The following is an 18,377-nucleotide window of genomic DNA, read 5'->3' on the forward strand; positions in this document are numbered from 1 at the left end:
CCCATTTTGACTGATGCAAAATTCTCAAATTACAGCAGAGAAACACAGAATTTCATATGCAACTTTTTGTCTTCTACACAACTGCTATTCTTAAGCATGTTACTGTGCCTTCTCCTTAGTAAAACATAGCAGATTTCTGTTTGTATTTCTAAATTCATAGGGTCCCTTCATCAACAACTCTGAATGCACATTTTTTCATAGGAATCTTATACACATTATAATTTTGGAAGCAAATGCATCAATATTCAGCTTTTAATACTGAGTAGTAAATTAAATATTTTTCCTAATTGCAATTTTGTGTATATGATAATTCATAGATTAGGGATTAGATTTCATACCATTATTAAACTGAATCAATAACAAATTCTTATGGTAGTCTACAAAACATCATGGAAAGATTTTTTTTTTTTTCAAACTATCATTAATCCTGAGTTATATTTGTTAGTTACTACATAAACATTCATACCCTATATCAGTAAGCTTGTATTTTCATGTGCAATGTTGAGAAACCAAATGAAATATATATTGCTCAAGTATTTTCTCCATGGTCAACAATGTGATAGCAATGCCATAGCAACCCGTAAATAATTAGTGAAACACATCAGATGTTTAGAGTTTGTGACTGCACATAAGTGATGTCAGATTTTTTTGGGAAGTGTCAGCTAAAGAAATAAAATATATAATCAAAGGAGTAGGATAGATCTGCAATTGGGACTCATATTCCCATCTGTAAGTCCAATAATATTTTGGTGTCTTTTCATCTTTTAACAGTCAGCTGTCGCTTCTGTATTTATTGTATCTCTAAGATTAGGAATTAATGTATTTAGTAGCTTCTACTGAGAATATGAGAGGCCACCAAAATGGTAACAAAAATTTAGAGACAATATTTACAAAAAAAAAAAAATTCATTCTTTCTCTAAAGAATGGATAAATATGCTTTATTAGGGTAATTAACTTAAAATAAGTGAAATTAAAATAGTACATAAACTTTAGAAAATGTATTTAGATGTACATACTTAATAGTAAGAAGTTTAGCTGAACTATTTGTAAACACAATACAAATTTATGCCAGTAATTTTTTCTAGTGATTCATTATAAAAAATCTGAAAAGTAAAAAAAAAAAAAAATCAATATGTAGCTAATTATATGCTGGAAAGAAAAATATATATTTATTGACATAACTGTCATAAAATCTCTTCATCCTAAACCAGTTTTTAAATTGCAACTTGAAGCTAATCACAACCTTCAATATGCTGAGTGTTCAAATAAAGGAAAACAATCATTTGCAGCTACTGTGTTATGGAATAAAAAGAATACCTTAGTAAAGATATTCTATGAAAAATATTAAAATGTATATTTACTTTATAACAATTAATATTTATTTAGAATAAAAAGCTTGTGATTTTGTATTCAAGAAAGTACTTGGAAGTATTCTGGTAAACAGCCTTTGTTCTGTCATTCTTTCCATAATTACTTCAAATTCGCTTGGGTAGAGATCTGAACAGGCAGTCTGCAGGTTCAAACTCATTAAAAGTGTAAATGTATTTCCAGCTAAAATAATGAAAAATTCTCTGCCATTCAACTGAACCCAATTTTAACAAATGTCAGATCGTGATGAATAAAAAAACCCAAACTGATTACTTCTGAAACATTGGAGGAATCTGTTTCCTAGGCATCTGTTTTCAAAAATTGCACAGGAAAGTTTTAGCAAAAGTGAAAAATAAAAAGACCAACAGCACTACTGTTACAAGTCTCTCAAGAGCCTCATTTATGAGCCATCCCCTACTCAGGCTCCTACCTGAGACGTTGTTTCTCCTCCTATGTCCCTTCCCTTGGCTGTCCCTGCCTGGCCCACGCCTTGAGAAAGAGCAGCACCAAGCTGCAGCCACAGCGCTGGGGCTTGCTGCACACTGTGGCCCTAATGGCGAGCCACCACATCCCTAAATCATCCAAAATTCAGATGTCCCAGTGGTACCTCTCAGAGCAGACACAGCAGGATATGTCTTGATGTGTCTCAGGGGATGAACAGCCAGAGCAAACTTCTGTTGGTGCAATTTAGGAGATTTGGTATTCAAAATGACTGCTGGAGTATGAAAAGGGAGACACTGACACTTTGTATTTCCCTTCTTTTGTCCAGGCTTAGTAGCATCAATTCAGAGGGCCTTTGTGACTTCCCGAGGTCTCCAAATCTCCATTTCAGAACAACACTGTACTAAAGTACAAATTCCAACTTTTCCAAAATAGGTCTTTTGTAGCAAAATGTTAACAAAAACTCAATTAAATTCCCAATTTGCTAACTACTAGTGTATCAGACATTCAATCAAGTTCCACTTTATTCAACTGCCTGGTCTATTTCAGTTTTCAGTAAGATAAAATGACTAGATGTGCTAAAATTACATTCTCATCTAATTCTTAGCTGGATGGATTAGACTGCAAGATACAGAAACTTTAAACACTGAATTCAAACTTTTACAGCTTTGAAACAGATAAAGGCAAGTGGAAGATAGCATCTTACGTAAACATAACTCAAGCTTAACCTCTTGATCTTCAGTACCAAAGAAAGCAGATTCAAAGTCAATTTTAAGTCTGTGCTTTGCCTGGGATCAGCATTTGACCTTTTAAAACTGAAAACCAGCTCCTTTTTACTGAAGAGCAGTACGGGTTCCTCAAATTGTTTTGAGATTTAGTTTGTTTTCTTGTCTGTTTTTAATTAAGTTGACCTTTTGTGGTCCAAATAATTCTTATTCATTAAAACTGTCAGTCTATCACTGAGATTAATATTAGAATCTAGTGAACCTATGATCAGTTTCAGTAATTTGTAGAATATCATGGTTTTTATCTGGTTTACAGTTCTTATTATTCATGTAGTTTAAAATTTATTCCAAATTATTTATGAAAACTGAATTAACATGGTGAAATTCTTCGAGTTATATCCTGTTTAAATCTTCTCTTTTCAAGTCAACTTGAAACCATGGCATTCATGGTGGTTACAGGAAATATTTTGAATTTACAGGGTCTTTATCAAAGCAGTGATAGTATTATAAATATATAGTAGACCATTTAACCATACAACCTCAGGAAAACTGACAAAGCAATTTTGGAGAATTTGTCCTTCCCCTCCCCAAAATATAATCAGTGCCCAGAATATGAAAAATGTCTGAGTGTTTCAGAAAAGCCCAACAGGGAGCCATCAGCATCGGGAACAGAAGATGGTGGTTAAAGGGAACACAGAACTCTGATCATTTTCTGTGCTCCATTCACCTCACACTCTCCCATGATCCACAGACATTTGGTTAAGAATTCTATAGGGCTGAGTCATGATATTTTCCTCCATACCCTTCTGTGGCCAGCACATCTCAAGACATTCAGAAACCACAATATAAATCTTAAATCCATTTTACCATCTCTTACATTTCCAACAAATAATCTTCCCTTCTAATACTGAGGAATTAGGTCATTAGCATTTTGTTCCACTTTCATTTTACCCATCAGTTCAACTTTGTAAACCACAGTCATATTTCTCCTGTAATTTCTCTCCAGATTGAAGAGCCCCACCTTCTTAGTCTCTCCTCACAGTGCATCCACTTCAAACCTTGGCTCATTTTATCTGTCTCCCTCCATGAATACTTTCTGTGTGACCTTTATATCCTTTGACATGCACAGAGATCTGCACACAGTAACCAACATGAGTATGCCACAATGTTTGATATCACCAAAACAGCATTATTTTTTTGTTTGTTTGTTTGTTTGTAATACCCTTACTGACGCAGCCTAAAATATTGTGGCTTTTTCTTTTGCTGCCATCCATCTTGTGCCTGTAAACACTGTCAGCAATAAGGTCAGGATTGCTTTCTGGAGTTGGAACAAGCTCAGCATCATTTAAGTATGGGATAGTCTGCTTTTCTGAAATACTCTTTGCCTCACATTTGTCTCTGATCAAGATCATCTGCCACTTGTTGCCATCTGCTCAGTTTTGGAGCTCCCACTATCAACTCAGCCTTTGACTACCTGAGGCATAATGTCATTGGCATTCTTGGAAATGTCACCATACACCTCATATCTCCAACAAATTTCTCACATTCATGCACCTCCTAAAAATATCTGTATCACTTTCTGTTACTCCTGTACTTGCTTCCCTCCTCCCCTCAGCCCCTACTGATCTTTGAATTCAGCTTGAAAAATATGTCTAGAATGGACTGTTAGTGCCCCATATAAAAGTCCAATGCTTCATGTAAAACTGTGCAGGATTATCAAAATCAATTCCTTTCATCTGGGTAAGCAAATAGCAAAACCAGAGCTTACAATCTATAAAGTTTCCTTGCCAAATAGTGCTTAGCAGCATTACACTTGAATCTGAAATCGCTAACAGATTTCATTTCTGGAATCCATTCAATTGTTAATTTCTTGCCACTTTATCTTGAGATCTGCTGAGCAAAAAAAATTAATAGGAAACAAAATTTCAGTTGATCACTACTCTGAGCTACTGAGAACTAACTTTAAAGCAGAGCTTAATGTATTAACTACAAAGAATAAAACTTGAAACCTATTAACAGTTTAGAGTCACTTTTCTTTTCTGATTTGCAGAAGGTTCTAAATGTTAATATCAATTTTATTTTTCTTTGAAATCATTATATGAAAATGCATTATACCCAGCCTGCTCTCCCTTCAGTATCACCCTCCTTCAGTATGGTTTTTAAATGTGCTTCCATTTTCTCATTCTCAAATTGACTTTTAAAAATCTTAGAATCTCCTCCATAATAATAACATTCTTTTAACTATGAAAATTTAATTTTTAGGAAACATACACAGAAATAAAAGGACTATTGCAACTTATGTGAATCACAACATAACATAAGACTTCTGACTTTGCAGGTGCTTTTTTTTTAATAGTCCTTTAAAGCTATTCTGAAAAAGAGAAATCAAAATATGTCAATTGACTAGCATTTATTGTAATATATATTCTACTGATATACTTACATTTGACCAACACATACACACTGGGCAATGTCATGACTATATTAGCTCTTTAGACTGTAAGTAGAGATAACTTCCTTCAACTTTTGTTTACCTCATGCTTTGATCTTAAAGATAAATTAAAGCACTTTGGATGACATGGGTTTCAAGTCTTAAAAAGAGAGAATCTGACTGTAACCACAACCAAATTAGGACAAAAAATGAAAAACTAAAAGATGTCAAAGCATAAGAGTTATGCAAATCCCATGACACCATGGCTATATAAAGACTGTGCAGCTGATAAGCTTATGGTCTTTTCAGGCTCAGGTTCATCAATAATTGAGAACTACTTAGAATACATCACTTTTTCGTGTCACCTAGGTTTCTTTCCCTTGAAAATGCACTCTAGAAGAGTAAAAAGAGAAGGAAAGAAAAAAACCAAAAACACCACGTGTGGTGGCAGAAGCTAAGGTAGGATGTGTTTCCAAGACCTGGGAGCAAAAAGCATTCTCTTGTTCTGACACAGCCAAGAAAACCGTGAGGTGAATAGAAGCATCCTGATGCACATAAGTCTCACTAAAGTACACCAGGAACATTTTTATCAGTTTAACACAACACTATCTGTATTCCTCCTAGTGATTGTGTGTTATTATTCATGCAAAGTTCACTAACTGAGGTCTCGGCAATCATTTCCCTCTAAATTACACAAGCTGTCATTCCAGAGGATAACAAACCAATCCGTCAACATATTAACAGAGCAAAAGAAGGAATGCATGTGCAAGTGTTTATTTAGGAAACTTCATCTAGGCAACATAACTGGACTATTCCTACTTAAAAAAAACCCTGGGCTTCCTTAAAATGTAGAATGTGCCGAGAAATTCCATGTAATATTCTAACACTGCATTGAGCCAAAAGAAAATTCAGTTAGACATTTCTACTGATAAATGAAGGAATGAACAATAACAATCTTAACCAGAACAGGAGCACATTTTACATTCTCAGACAAAGCTCAACCAACAATCTCTTTCTTCTGTATTGCCAAAGCAGATTACAGGGCTGTTAAAATGATGTGTTACTCTTTCATGAGTGTTTGCACTTACATAACAAGTTAATCCTTGGAAACACAGATGGGTTTCCAGTGTACAAAAGAACAGCCTCTTATGTGACAAATAAAGGCCAAAGACTCCCTTGTGTGACAAATAACAATACCATCAACACCTGAAAATACAGCAGAAAGAATTATTGAAAGCATCCCTGAAGCTTTGACAACTGTAGGCTACTTGTTGATCTCCTTCTTCTAACATAGACTCATTTAGGCTGGAAAAGACTTTCAGGATCATTGAGTCCAACTTTTGACCCAGCACTCCTACCCCTAAACCATGTCCCTACATGGCACATCTACATGTCTCCTAAATACCACTGGGAAATCTTTTAGCACTTTTCAGTACCTGAACTGAACTACAGGAAAGGGACTTTTCCCAAGGGTATGCAGTGATAGGACAAGAGAGAATTGCCTTGAGATAAATGAGTGTTTAGATTAGATATTAAGAAGAAATCATTTGCTTCTGAATTGTGAGGCATTGATACAGGTTGTCCAGAGATATTGTGGAGTTCAAATCACTGGAAGTTTTCAAAGCCAGGCTAGATGAGGCTCTGAGACACCTGATCTAGTAAAAGGTTCACTGTCTATGCCAGGGGGGTTGGAGCTCAATGAACTTTAAGTTCCCTTCCAACCTTAACCATTCTATGATTCTATGGTGACTCAAGCACTTCCTTGGGCAGCCTGTTCCAATGACTGACATGTTCCAGGTGAAATTTCAGTCATGATTAGTCAGTAATAATCCTTCAGGACACTCCCTTATGACACTAATAAACACTTTCACAGCTTTTATTCCCCATGGCTCCCAACAGTAAAATGATACATGATACATCAGAAGTACACTCCCAGTTCTTCCAGTTCATCTCCAAAACTCATTAATGTATCTCTATAAAGAACATGCTGGGATTTAACAAAAACATGTATGAAGTATTTTCTACTATATTTTAAAGCAGAATGACATATCCACTTACGCCTAACATCTAATAAAAGCTGTCTTAACAGCAACATTTTTCTTTTGTATTGGAAATTCTCTTTTTAAAGGTACAAACTATTTTTGTATTATCTGTAACTCAAACACTCTAGCTTTCTGAGCTGAGAAAAACATTCTCTATGAGAAAAATAAATTGATCTAAAAATGATCATAAATAATATTAAATTGATAAATCAATTTTTTTAATCTAACCTATGGAATGTAGATGTTAATGCCATTGATTATGATAGATGAACTAGATTAGGATTAACTGTATAAATCAACCAAGGTATTATTAGTATTACAGAGATGTGCTTTAATGGCATGCAATCAAACAGAAAGATTATAAACCGGTTGTAAATTCTTTACTGTTCTACTTTAAAATTGAGCAGCTATGTATGCTTGTTTGGTTTTTTTAAACATTAGGAGTTAAAATCTAAAAATATGGAGTATGGAAGGGAGTGGTGGTCACTGACAGGAGTAGGTAGAAAAGAATTAAATTATAGTGTACGAACAACTTATAGAACATAAAATTTAATTACTCATAATTCCTTTTGGAAACTAGACATTGAGAGCTCCTTTAAAATTTAAAGCCAGAATCAAATCCAAAATAACTAAACATAATTTCACAATATTTTTACCCTCTTTTAACCTACCTCTTTTTTTTCTCTACCAACTGCCTGCAGATCTCCTTCCACCGGTTATTCAAACTTTCCAGTTGTTCCTTCAGCACCTTGGCATCTGCTGTTGATGACTGCTCAATAATCTCTTCACCAGTTGCATTCAATTTTTTGACAACAGTTTGCTGCTGCCCAATGCCATCCTGAAGCTCCTGCAAAATACCCAACATATTCACGTCTTTATAAGGAAGTTAAGCATGAAAAGAATGCTTCATCACAAAAATCCAAGATGAGTAGACATAAAGACATCTCATAATTTTGTAACAAGTACCTTTCAGTACATCTCTGCAGCCTTTTATCCCCTCCTGTATTGCTATCTATTAGAGAGCATTACAGTAATATTCTGCACATCAATTAATAAGTAAAAAACTTGTGAACAAATGTACTCCTACATTCTCAAAGGTATATATCACATTTAAGAGCCTATAAAGCATTGTAATATTTCAGCTACAAAAATGAGTGAAGTTCCTATTAATTATAAACTTAAATAAGCAATGTCAAGAAAGCAGAGACTGCAAAACTTCTGATTCCATTAAAGAACACCTTCTCACCATTGTGAGAAGCCTGATAACTCAAGGGGTTTGGGGTTTAGTTTTGATTGTTTGTTTGGTTGGTTTTTGGTTTTGTTTTGGAGCTGTATTTTGGGGGGGAGAAGGAAGTTGGTTTCCTTGTTGTTGCTGTTGTTTTTTAGGTTTGGTTTGCAGTTTGGTGTTTGTGGGTTGGTTTGGTTACTTTTTTTGTTTAAACAGGACTTGGGGGATTTACACTCCTAAAAAAAAGTATTGCAGTGTTTTTACTTACATACAGAATTAAAATCCACCAAGAGGTAACCAATATGGGCCATTCTTAAGTTTTACTTAATGCATTGGGATACATTTTTCTATACCTTTTATAATAAAATAAAATAATTTTTCCTGCGGTATTCCTGTAGCTACCTTACCATGTTTAAAAACAACACAATTCTGAATCTGTAGCTTAGATTGTAACCTGATATGCCTGTTGAAGCAAGTTCATATTTATAAATAATATTTTCATATTTTTAGTCATCAGTAGAGCATGAGTATTTTCCCCTTGAATTCCTCAGAATCACAAGCAAAAAAGTGTAAAATAATTTTCAACATTTTACTGATAAAATAAGCTGGAACTGAAATAGCATCAACAATCTACACTGTGGTGTTCATACTTATGACAGATTTTCACAACCTCAGGAAGTGTGTCTGAATCCTATCTACATAAAAAGACTTTCAAGTAAAATGCTGAATCTAGTTTTTCTGGAGGAAACCAAATTCTTCAATATATCATACTCCAGAACAAAATCATATGTCTTCTTTCCCTTTCTAAATACATAGCATAAATTGCAGAGCAAGTCAGTAAATCTGTATATTAACATTAAAAAAATTTGTCCATAAAACAGCTAAAACTGTCAGGATACAACTTTCCAGGAATGTTAAAGGTGAACATGAGTACTCCTTATGCTTTTTTTAAATATATATCTTTGGTTGTGAGGTTATGATTGAAGTTCACAAACCGAACCACTCTGGAAGTTTAATTGTTCTAACATGATCAAACTCAGTTGCCAGCTACTAATTCATTAAATTGCATTGAGTTGGTTGAATGCTCTGTCTCAGCTTTTGCACAGATTTTACAGGGATAACTTGAACACCACACCAGCAGAGCCTGGGGCACAGAGGTCAATGTCAGCAGGTCACCGTGGTGCTTACCCACAGTGCTGGACAAGGAGTCGTAGCTGAAGCAGAGGTTTGCACTGTTGAGATTTAGCTCATTTTTACTACACTTTCTGTTTGGTTTTCTTACAGTTTCTTTTAGGTTGTCACAGGACACATGCACCCCATCCCCAAATTTTTCCTTAGATTCCTCTCAGTAAAATTCTTAGATTTCCTCTCTGTTCTGCTGATTGTTGGGTTTTGTTTCTTTTCCAAACTATTTTGAAGCCCCACATTTTCAGAATAAGAAGTAGCTGTGAGGAGCATAAAATAGCAGTAATCTGCATCCTGTTTTATTACATTTTGATAGGATGAGAAATGTTTTCCTGCAGGATCCTTGCAAGCTACGTGACAGTCCAGTCATGTTGCCTCAAACATCCTACTGCCCCACAGTGTCCCAGTACACTTTGATGGAATGTGTAAGGTTTTTAAGATACCTTTATAGCAGAAACTGCAAGATTTTCTAATACCCAGAGCAGTCACATAAAAGCCTCTTACTTTGAGGTATAAGATCTCATTTTCTTTCTGCAATACACATAAAAACAATAATACCTGGCCCAGCTTTTGACTATTATTGTCAGGTACATGATTTCACTATTAGAAAAAAATAGCAGCAATGGTTAGGTCGTTTGTCTAAACCCAAATATTGTCTACTCTTACAAGTTTGAATGGGTCTTTCCACTACACACTTCTCTTTTGGTAATGCCCAGCTTAAAATGAGTACCTAGTTTGAGCACATATTCACTGTATTTCACATTGATTTTAGCACTAGAGCCTTTGCATTGTGCAGTAGGGAGCATTACATGGGCAAAACATAACAATGTGTAGTTTGAGAAAAAATATATTAGAGTAAGTGGCTTATTTCCAGGCAGGCACTTAAGATCTTTGTGCTACTGCATGCCCCTGTGTGAAGTTAAGATCCATACCACTTACTGAAAAAATAACTCAGAACAAAGCTTCTACTTATGTGCAGAGGCCCATTCATTTGGAATAGGAGATCAAAGTAAGGAGAACAAAGAAGGGAAATTCTACTTCTGGAACTCTGGAGGTTTTAGAAGCAAAATTTGTAGAAATTACTTGTTATCTACTTATACTTAGCATCCACTTTTCTAAATGACAGAAACAACCAGTCAATAAAGTACTATAAAGTGAAATGCTAAGTAAAAGCTCATTCAAATACTCGGAGCCTTTTTCCTGTGATCACAGCATCTTAAATTAGGTTTTCTCCCTCCCCCACCATACACAAACACAAAAGAGCAACTACTACATGATTTCCACAATTATTTCAATTGACCAGAGTTAAACAAAGGAATTTTCTCATTTATCCTGTGACATATTATGTAATAGGCCTTACTTACAAAGTTAAAAAGAAAATAGGCAACTCAATGGAAGGGTTGGTCTTAGAACTTAAGGTCCCTAATGCTGGAATGGGAACCTTGCACAGGATGTGTAGGAAAGAGAAGTGTGAACTTCCACCAGAACATGAGAGAAGACTTTTAGTCATCTGCATTTCAGATCGCCATAAAGAATTCAATCTGAGATTATTTTTCCCCAAGTACTCTAAGCATTTAACACTTTTCACATGATTAAACAGAGACACATGTGCTGATGAAGTTTTCCTGGATTCCACAGCCCATGAAAAGTATTTTTGTTGGTAATGGATACTGCACAAAGCACAGCCTCCCATGAAGACATTAACATATTTTTAAAAGCATTTTTATGAAGAGAACAAAAGATTTTTGCATTTTACTCAAAGCTGCATTTCACACGCTCATCTCAGAGTTATTACCACAAAGGTGTTTTTCACAACTTATATTAGTATCTAAAGTTTTCCAGCAGCTATAGTTTCCTACTAACATCCCCCTCCATCCTTGTCATCCTGACAGCAAAGTGCTGGGAGCCTGCACAGCCTTGCCTCCCATGGCCTTATGGTTTATGGCTCTCCAGAAGGAATATTGGCCGTGAATGTTTCAAGCACTTTCACTCAAACTTCCACCTCTTCATATAGAAAGGACAAAGCAAAAGGACACACTGCCCTTTGGATTCCCAGCTTACTCAGAAGCCACTGCAGATACTTATGCTTGCAGTTATACAGTTTCTAATAATTTTATGAACAGAGTGAGCCAAAAAATTTAATTAAAAATTATATTTTTATGCATCTCTGGAAATATTCAAGGTCAGGTTGGACAGGGCCCTGAGTGACCTGCTCTAGTGGGAGATGTCTGCTCATTGCAGGGACATTGGGCTAGATGATCCTTAAAGGACCCTTCCAACCCAAACTGTTCTATGATTCTATATTCCCACACATAGAATTATTCACAATTTTGAGTAAGATACTTTTATACATTATTTATTTTAAATATGTTGCATTTTTATCTAACTGAGAGAAGCAGAAGCTACTAGAAATACCCATCACTTTAATTTTTCTTTCTTGTGATTCCCAAGTATAAGCAGGAAATGGCCAAACATTAAATTAAGGTTTAAATAATCTCTCAGATTAAAATTGCAGAAACAGTATATTAAAGGACTTCTCATACAGAGGGTTTTGCATTTTGATAATTATTTCAACTAATTAAAGCTAATAACTTAAAACTGCCAAAGCATTCGTATGATGCATCTTTGATTAAATCACTTTTTTTTTATTTTCAAAGATTTAAATAAAATGAAGAACTATACACAGTTCTTCAGAAAAAATCCAAGTGGAACAGAAAAAAAAAAAAAAAGAAGAAAAGTGCAAAAAAAGGGCAAAAGCAAAATATTCACCACAGTCAAAAGAGGTGTCTCTGCAGTAGCAGGGTACTTGCCCACAGTCAGCTTAAAAACCCTGGCCTAGTTCACTATTAATATATTAATTTTAGTTTTCATTTGCACTTTCTAGAAGCAACTGCCTAATGACAACACAAGAACTGCTGCTTTATGACATATATTAAATCCAACAAAGGGAAAAAATGAATGAGGAAAAAAAGTGGAAAGATAAGTTCTCAAAGAAGTTAATTTGACATTTCTAGTACTTCTAACATCCCCACGTGCATCAAGAACACTGTTTCATTTGTACCTCCAAGCATTCACAGGTTTCGTAATCAATATTGTCATATTGTAATAAAGCTTGTAAAGCTGTTCTTAAGATAATTATTAAGCAAATCTCAGCTGCTTGTAGCTAAGTTGATGAAGTTGCTCACCATTATCCTTCAGAAACTATCTTCCAACTAAGTAGTGTGATGTTTTGCTAAGAAAATGAAAGGTCTGAGAGACACTAAATCTACAGGCATTCCTCATACCAGCTTGGCAAGAGCTTTCAGATTATACCCTAAATATAAAGTAGGAATCCCCCAAAAAGGAGAGAGAACAAGAATATAATGAATTATGGCATAGTTTCAACTGGAAGTGACGTTAAAGAAGAACTAGTTCCAACCCTTTGCCATGGTTTGTGACACCCTACCCTAAACCAGGTTGCTCAAAGCCCCATCCAACTTGACCTTGGAATCTTCCAGGGGTGGAGCATCCACAACTTCTCTGGGCAACCCGTTCCAGTGCCTCACCGTCCTCACAGTACAGAATTTCTTTCTAATATCCAAATTCAACCTGCTCTCAGTTTGAAGCCATCCCCCCATGTCCTGTCACTACATACTGTTGGAAAAAATCCCTCTCCTGTAAGTTTTCTTCAGGTAGTGAAAGGCCACAGAAAGGTCATTCTGGAGCTTCCTCTTCTCCAGGTTGAGCAATCCCAATTCCCTCAGCTTTTCTGAGGGAATACCTAACAGTCAAATACATATGTTTTCCCTCTCATCTAATTTCCTTCTCATGCTGCTTTTCCTTTTATTATTTTCATTTGAATTTTTCAGGGATTCTGTTATGCATTGTCATTTTATTTCTTCCTCTAATTTTTTTAACCCTCTGCTTATCAGTCCTATAGATTGCTATTCCCTAACTACAGCCAGAGACTGTGGATTTAGATTAACTAAAAAGTGCTTTACAGGGGATCTTAAAGCTAGTCCTATTCATAAGCTTGCTGCAAATCACTGCAAAGATAAACACTTTGTGTTTTGTGAGTTGCCATTTTTACATTTTTGGACTTCTACCCATGTAAATTTGCTTTCAAAGTTATACAACTCTTTTTCTTTTAATATTCTTTTCACAATATATTTACTTTTAAGAAACTGGATCACCCAAGGAGCCAAAGGAACTTTCTCCTAGACATGGACAACCAGTATATGCTTTGAAGTCAAGTTTTTAACAGCACCCACAATGATGCTCAGATTAATGACATTTAAGAGTTACACTGCACACATTTCTACACAACTGTGCACAAGGACTTTGGAGGCACTTTCATGTATCCAAATCCAGTAAGGAACAGTTTAGGATACCTAGAGATGCCTTTACTTCATGTGAGCTAGGATGATGCTTTGTGAATCATCTTGTAACATGCACATTTCAAAAACAGCAAGGTATCCCTATTGATTCAGGGTATTTTACCTTAACAATAAAATGAATGCAAACAATATGCTCACCAAAATGGTTTCTTACTGATATTTGATTCCCTTCATTAATTCCTGACTGCGCCTTCTTTCTATTTTTTAGACTGCTGCCCATAGCCTTAACTTGCCGTGAATAAATAAAAATAAAAAAACTCTCATATTTTATGATATCCCATCCCATAACATACAGTTTTATCAGCTGCATAAGAAATATGTAAATATAAAGAGTCTTAGTTTAAGACAATTTAATGGGGCAGAGACTTTGAAGTAAGTTACCTCCCCTTAGTTTTCAGCCTTTACTACATAAACAGAATATTAATATAAAAAGTTATGGAGCTTTGGGTATTTAGGACTTTTTAACTTAAGCATCTGTAGTTTTTTGCTCTTTTTAAATGGATGCTTGTTAACTGCTCAAGATCTATATTGTGATAGTATCCTACACATTTGCTTAATCCACCATCACCAATATTATGAAGAGTTAATTACAGTTTATGCTGGTTTTCCCCAAGAAACCAGGGTTAAACTTTTTGTAGACAAAGAGAAGTAACTTGCATAATTGATTAAAGAATCCACCAAGTAATTTCAAATACATTACATCATCACATTTCTAATTGACACCTTATATCCTGATGCCTTTCACAATGCTCATGACAACTGACTAAGCAATATGAACAGAAAGATAAATTCTTTGCTTAAATAGATTGTTAATATAAGTTAAAACACACACACAAAAAAGAAAAATAATTGAATGGATGAGAATTTTAAATAAATTCTTTTAAAGTTTGATTAATTTTCCCAAATTATGCAAATTAAAGATTCATCAGAAGCCTTACCCTTGTACATGAGAGGGTACCTGAATGGCACAAATTTGCTTTTATTTGTTATTTCTCAGTTAACTTGACCATATGTCTCTTTCTGCAACCTTATTTCCACTTGTCATTGACCGAAATAGCATTTTACTGATAAACTTAATCAGAAACTATTCTATGAGCAATCTTGGGAATACTTTGCTCTTTTCATTGTGGTAGACAAATGTACTTAACAATAATTTATTGTTATAGAAAAGCCCTTCAGCAACATGAAGAAATACCACAAACTAGCTAATTTCTGTCAGAAAAATTAATGGTCACAAAATATTTTAAGAGAAAAATAATATATTGCCTCCCTTTCATGCAGCATAAAGTACAGATCCAAAAAGCACTTAAAAATACTATGCACCACTTTAGAAAACTTTAGTCCTAAATTTAACATTTATGTTCTAATCTTCAGTCATTTACATAAATTTATCTTCTGCTTTAAATTACATAAAACCATAAGGTTGACATAAGAGTGTCTACTCAGATGGAATATAAATCAGAGAACTGTGAAAACATCTGGTGGAAAACTATCCCCAAAACAATTTGCTAGCATTTGGTTACCAGAATGAATTTACCCATTAAGAGTATGTACCTCTGTTCAATATTCTATTAGAAAATAAGGAAGAAATTAATTTTCTAGGCAGTTAAACCCCAGTGATTTAATCTGGAGACACATTACTGGCACTTTGTTAGGATTAAAACAATCAACAAAGAGTATACGATATTTCCTAACTGCTTTGCAACAAACAGCTATAAAATCTTTGTTGCTTGGTGCGCATCATGTTGGTTGCTGTGTTATTATTATTATGAATTATGGCAATTCAAGACAGCTGATGGAGATGGAAAAGGTGAAAAACAGTGAAAAAAGTCAGTGTTTGTTATGGAGAATACAATAATTTGAAACAGTGTTTTCTTCTTAGCATAAATTATAGGAATTATAATGGCTTGAATATTACTATCAACTCTGTTCAAGAATAGCATCTTGAAAGAAGTGACAGTGGACTCTGGCCAGATTCTCCCTATAAAGCAGAGTGGGTTTCTGTTGCCCTGTATTACTGGTTTTGTGTATCAGCTGTACATGAGAAACCAAAGGAGAATTGCTGCAGATCTGTTTTCTGAACATACAATAAATACTGTAAAATAAACAGGAGATTTAATTCTCACTTTGAAGGAAATATAAATAGAATTATTTGTGGTTTAAACCATAGTTTATATAAAAAGCTTATAAAGCATATAAACATTGTTTGATTTGGTATTCAAATTGCTTTATTGGGGAGCTTTATGAAACTACTATTCCATCCTGCTCTCTGTATTACTTCTTTTTTTCTATATTTTGGTACTTTTTAGCTAGGAAGACATGAAGGCCAGTATTTCCCCAGATATATTTTATACAAACTCTGACTAATAGTATAGAAAAAGAAAGTTGGATACCATGCTATTTCTCAATTATATATTTTAACAAAATAAATGGAGATATACAACTTTTTATACTCCATCAATAACTTCTAAATCAGCAAGAGTTCCAGATTTATTTGAAAGTTCTAATCTCTTCCAGACTTTATCCCTTGACCGTGCCTCCTGTCTCTCGAAAGGGAGAACTTCATCCTTTAGAAGACAAGTCATAAAAGTGGAAATTTCATTATTTTACCTACACACATTCTTTAGTCCATGTTGCTGGCCTTTAAAAAGCAATAGTCTACTATGTTTCAATGGCTTAGTAACTTCACACCTCAGGTTGCCATAGTAATTCCAGATTCTTGCCACTGCTACCTATGCTACTATCCAATATAATTCCAAATTCACCTCCAGTTCATCTCCAAGATGGACCCGCTGCTGGTCAAGGCTGAGCCATCACTGGGAGAACCTCTGGGATAATATGGTTAAGAAGGGGAATGAAATCCTGTGTAATTGAAGGGAGAGAGAGGAGTGAGAAGTGAGAGAAACAGCCCTGTGGATAGCCAGGTCAGTGCAGAAGGAGGAGCAGGAGTGCTCCAGGTGCCAGAGCTGAGATCCCCCTGCAGCCCTTGGTGCAGACCAAGGCAGCTGGGCCCTTGCAGCCGTGGAGGATGTCTCTCCAGAGCAGAGGGATGCCCAAATAAAGGCTGTGGTCCGGTGGGAAGTCTGTGCTGGAGCAGGGTCCTGGCACGATCAGTGGCCCCATGGGGAGAGGAGCCTATGCTGGAGCAGGTTGGCTGGCAGCACTTGTGTCTCCATGCTGTTCCCAAACTGCACACTGTGGGAATGACCCCCCTCCTGGGCCAGGGAAAGGGTGTGAGAAGTCTTCCCTCTGAGGAGGAAGGAGCAGCAGAGACAACATGTGATGCACCAAGCAGAGCCCCAATTCCCCATCACTTGTATTGCTGGAGGTGGAGATTTAGAGAACTCAGGAGTACAGAAAAGCCTAGGAAGGAGGGAGGGGTGGAGAGAAGGTGTTTTAAGACTTGGGTTTGCTTCTCATTGCCCTGTTCTGATTTAACTGGTGATAAATACAATGATTTCCTCAAGCTGACTCTGTTTTGCCTACGATGGCAACTGGCGAGTGATCTCTCCCTGTACTTGTATTTTCTTCCTCTCTGTCCAGCTGAGGAGGGGAGTGACAGAATAGCTTTCATGGCCAACTAGTGTCCTGCCAGGGTCAACTCACCAAAAAAACACATTGAGGCTTAGAAGGATTGAAAAAAATTATATATTACTGATTCAAGTGAGAGCTGAACTTGGCAATTTAATAATCTTAAAAACTACTTAGATAAAGAGCATTGTCTTCAAATGCTGATACTTTGCAATCATAATAAATCTCTGTTGTTTTATAAAGATATTCACCGGATTAATAATAATAATAATTTAAAAAAAAGAACACTACTTTCCTTTTTTTTTTTTTCCAGTGAGATGTAATTGTTAAAATGGGCCATATCCCTTTAAATTCATATTTCTTGTCTCTTTCTAATGTGACACAAAATTGTGCTGAAAGTCATTTTGGTATTGAACTATGAAGTGCATGACCAGAGGTCTATTTTGTGTTTCTAGCCCAAATTACACAGTTGCCTCTTATTAGTATATTAATTCAATTTAATTTTGGAACTGATTTAGAAATACTTCAGGGAGAAAAAGAGACATTTATTTCCTGCAAAAACTCTGCTGCTACTGCATGCTAACTGTAATGCTTCAGGTTAAACACATAACATTCAATTCTGAGTCTAAAAACCTACACACTGATTTTGCAGCACATGCCACTGAATGCCACTGTAATATATTAATTTCCATACTGATGTAGCATCAAAATATGAAGACAATACTCAGTAAAACAACTTTTTAATTTACCTCTACACAGAATAGAATATGGCCTAATTTGATACCACGTTTATTTGCAATTTCTGATATTTGCAACATTTTGATATCTTACCTTCTCTGCAAAGTTATAACAGAGCAAACAATATCAACAATAAGAAAAATTGTGTCTTCTATCTTCAATTCTTTCCATCTATCACAAAGCAACCTACTCCTATAATAAATTCCAGTATATTAAAAATAACAATATGGCCTAGTTTCTTCAAACATAACCTAGTCTTAAGTTTTCAAGGACATCAGTAATACTGAGGGATTTATCTTAATATCACAACAT

General features: G+C 35.3%; 1 protein-coding gene across 16 annotated transcripts in view; it reads right to left on the reverse strand.

Annotated features, from left to right (window-relative positions):
• Positions 1-18,377, reverse strand: part of DMD (dystrophin) — a 1,142,416-nt gene that overhangs the window by 379,430 nt on the left and 744,609 nt on the right. For all 16 annotated transcript variants that reach the window (XM_088160350.1, XM_088160356.1, XM_088160354.1 and 13 more), the window contains one exon: positions 7,679-7,854. In XM_088160350.1, coding sequence (XP_088016476.1) covers positions 7,679-7,854 — 176 coding nt within the window. The remainder of the gene's footprint in view (positions 1-7,678; positions 7,855-18,377) is intronic.

The sequence above is a fragment of the Sturnus vulgaris genome, chromosome 2 (assembly GCF_052056855.1).
Source record: "Sturnus vulgaris isolate bStuVul1 chromosome 2, bStuVul1.hap1, whole genome shotgun sequence".
NCBI classification, from domain to species: Eukaryota; Metazoa; Chordata; class Aves; order Passeriformes; family Sturnidae; genus Sturnus; species Sturnus vulgaris.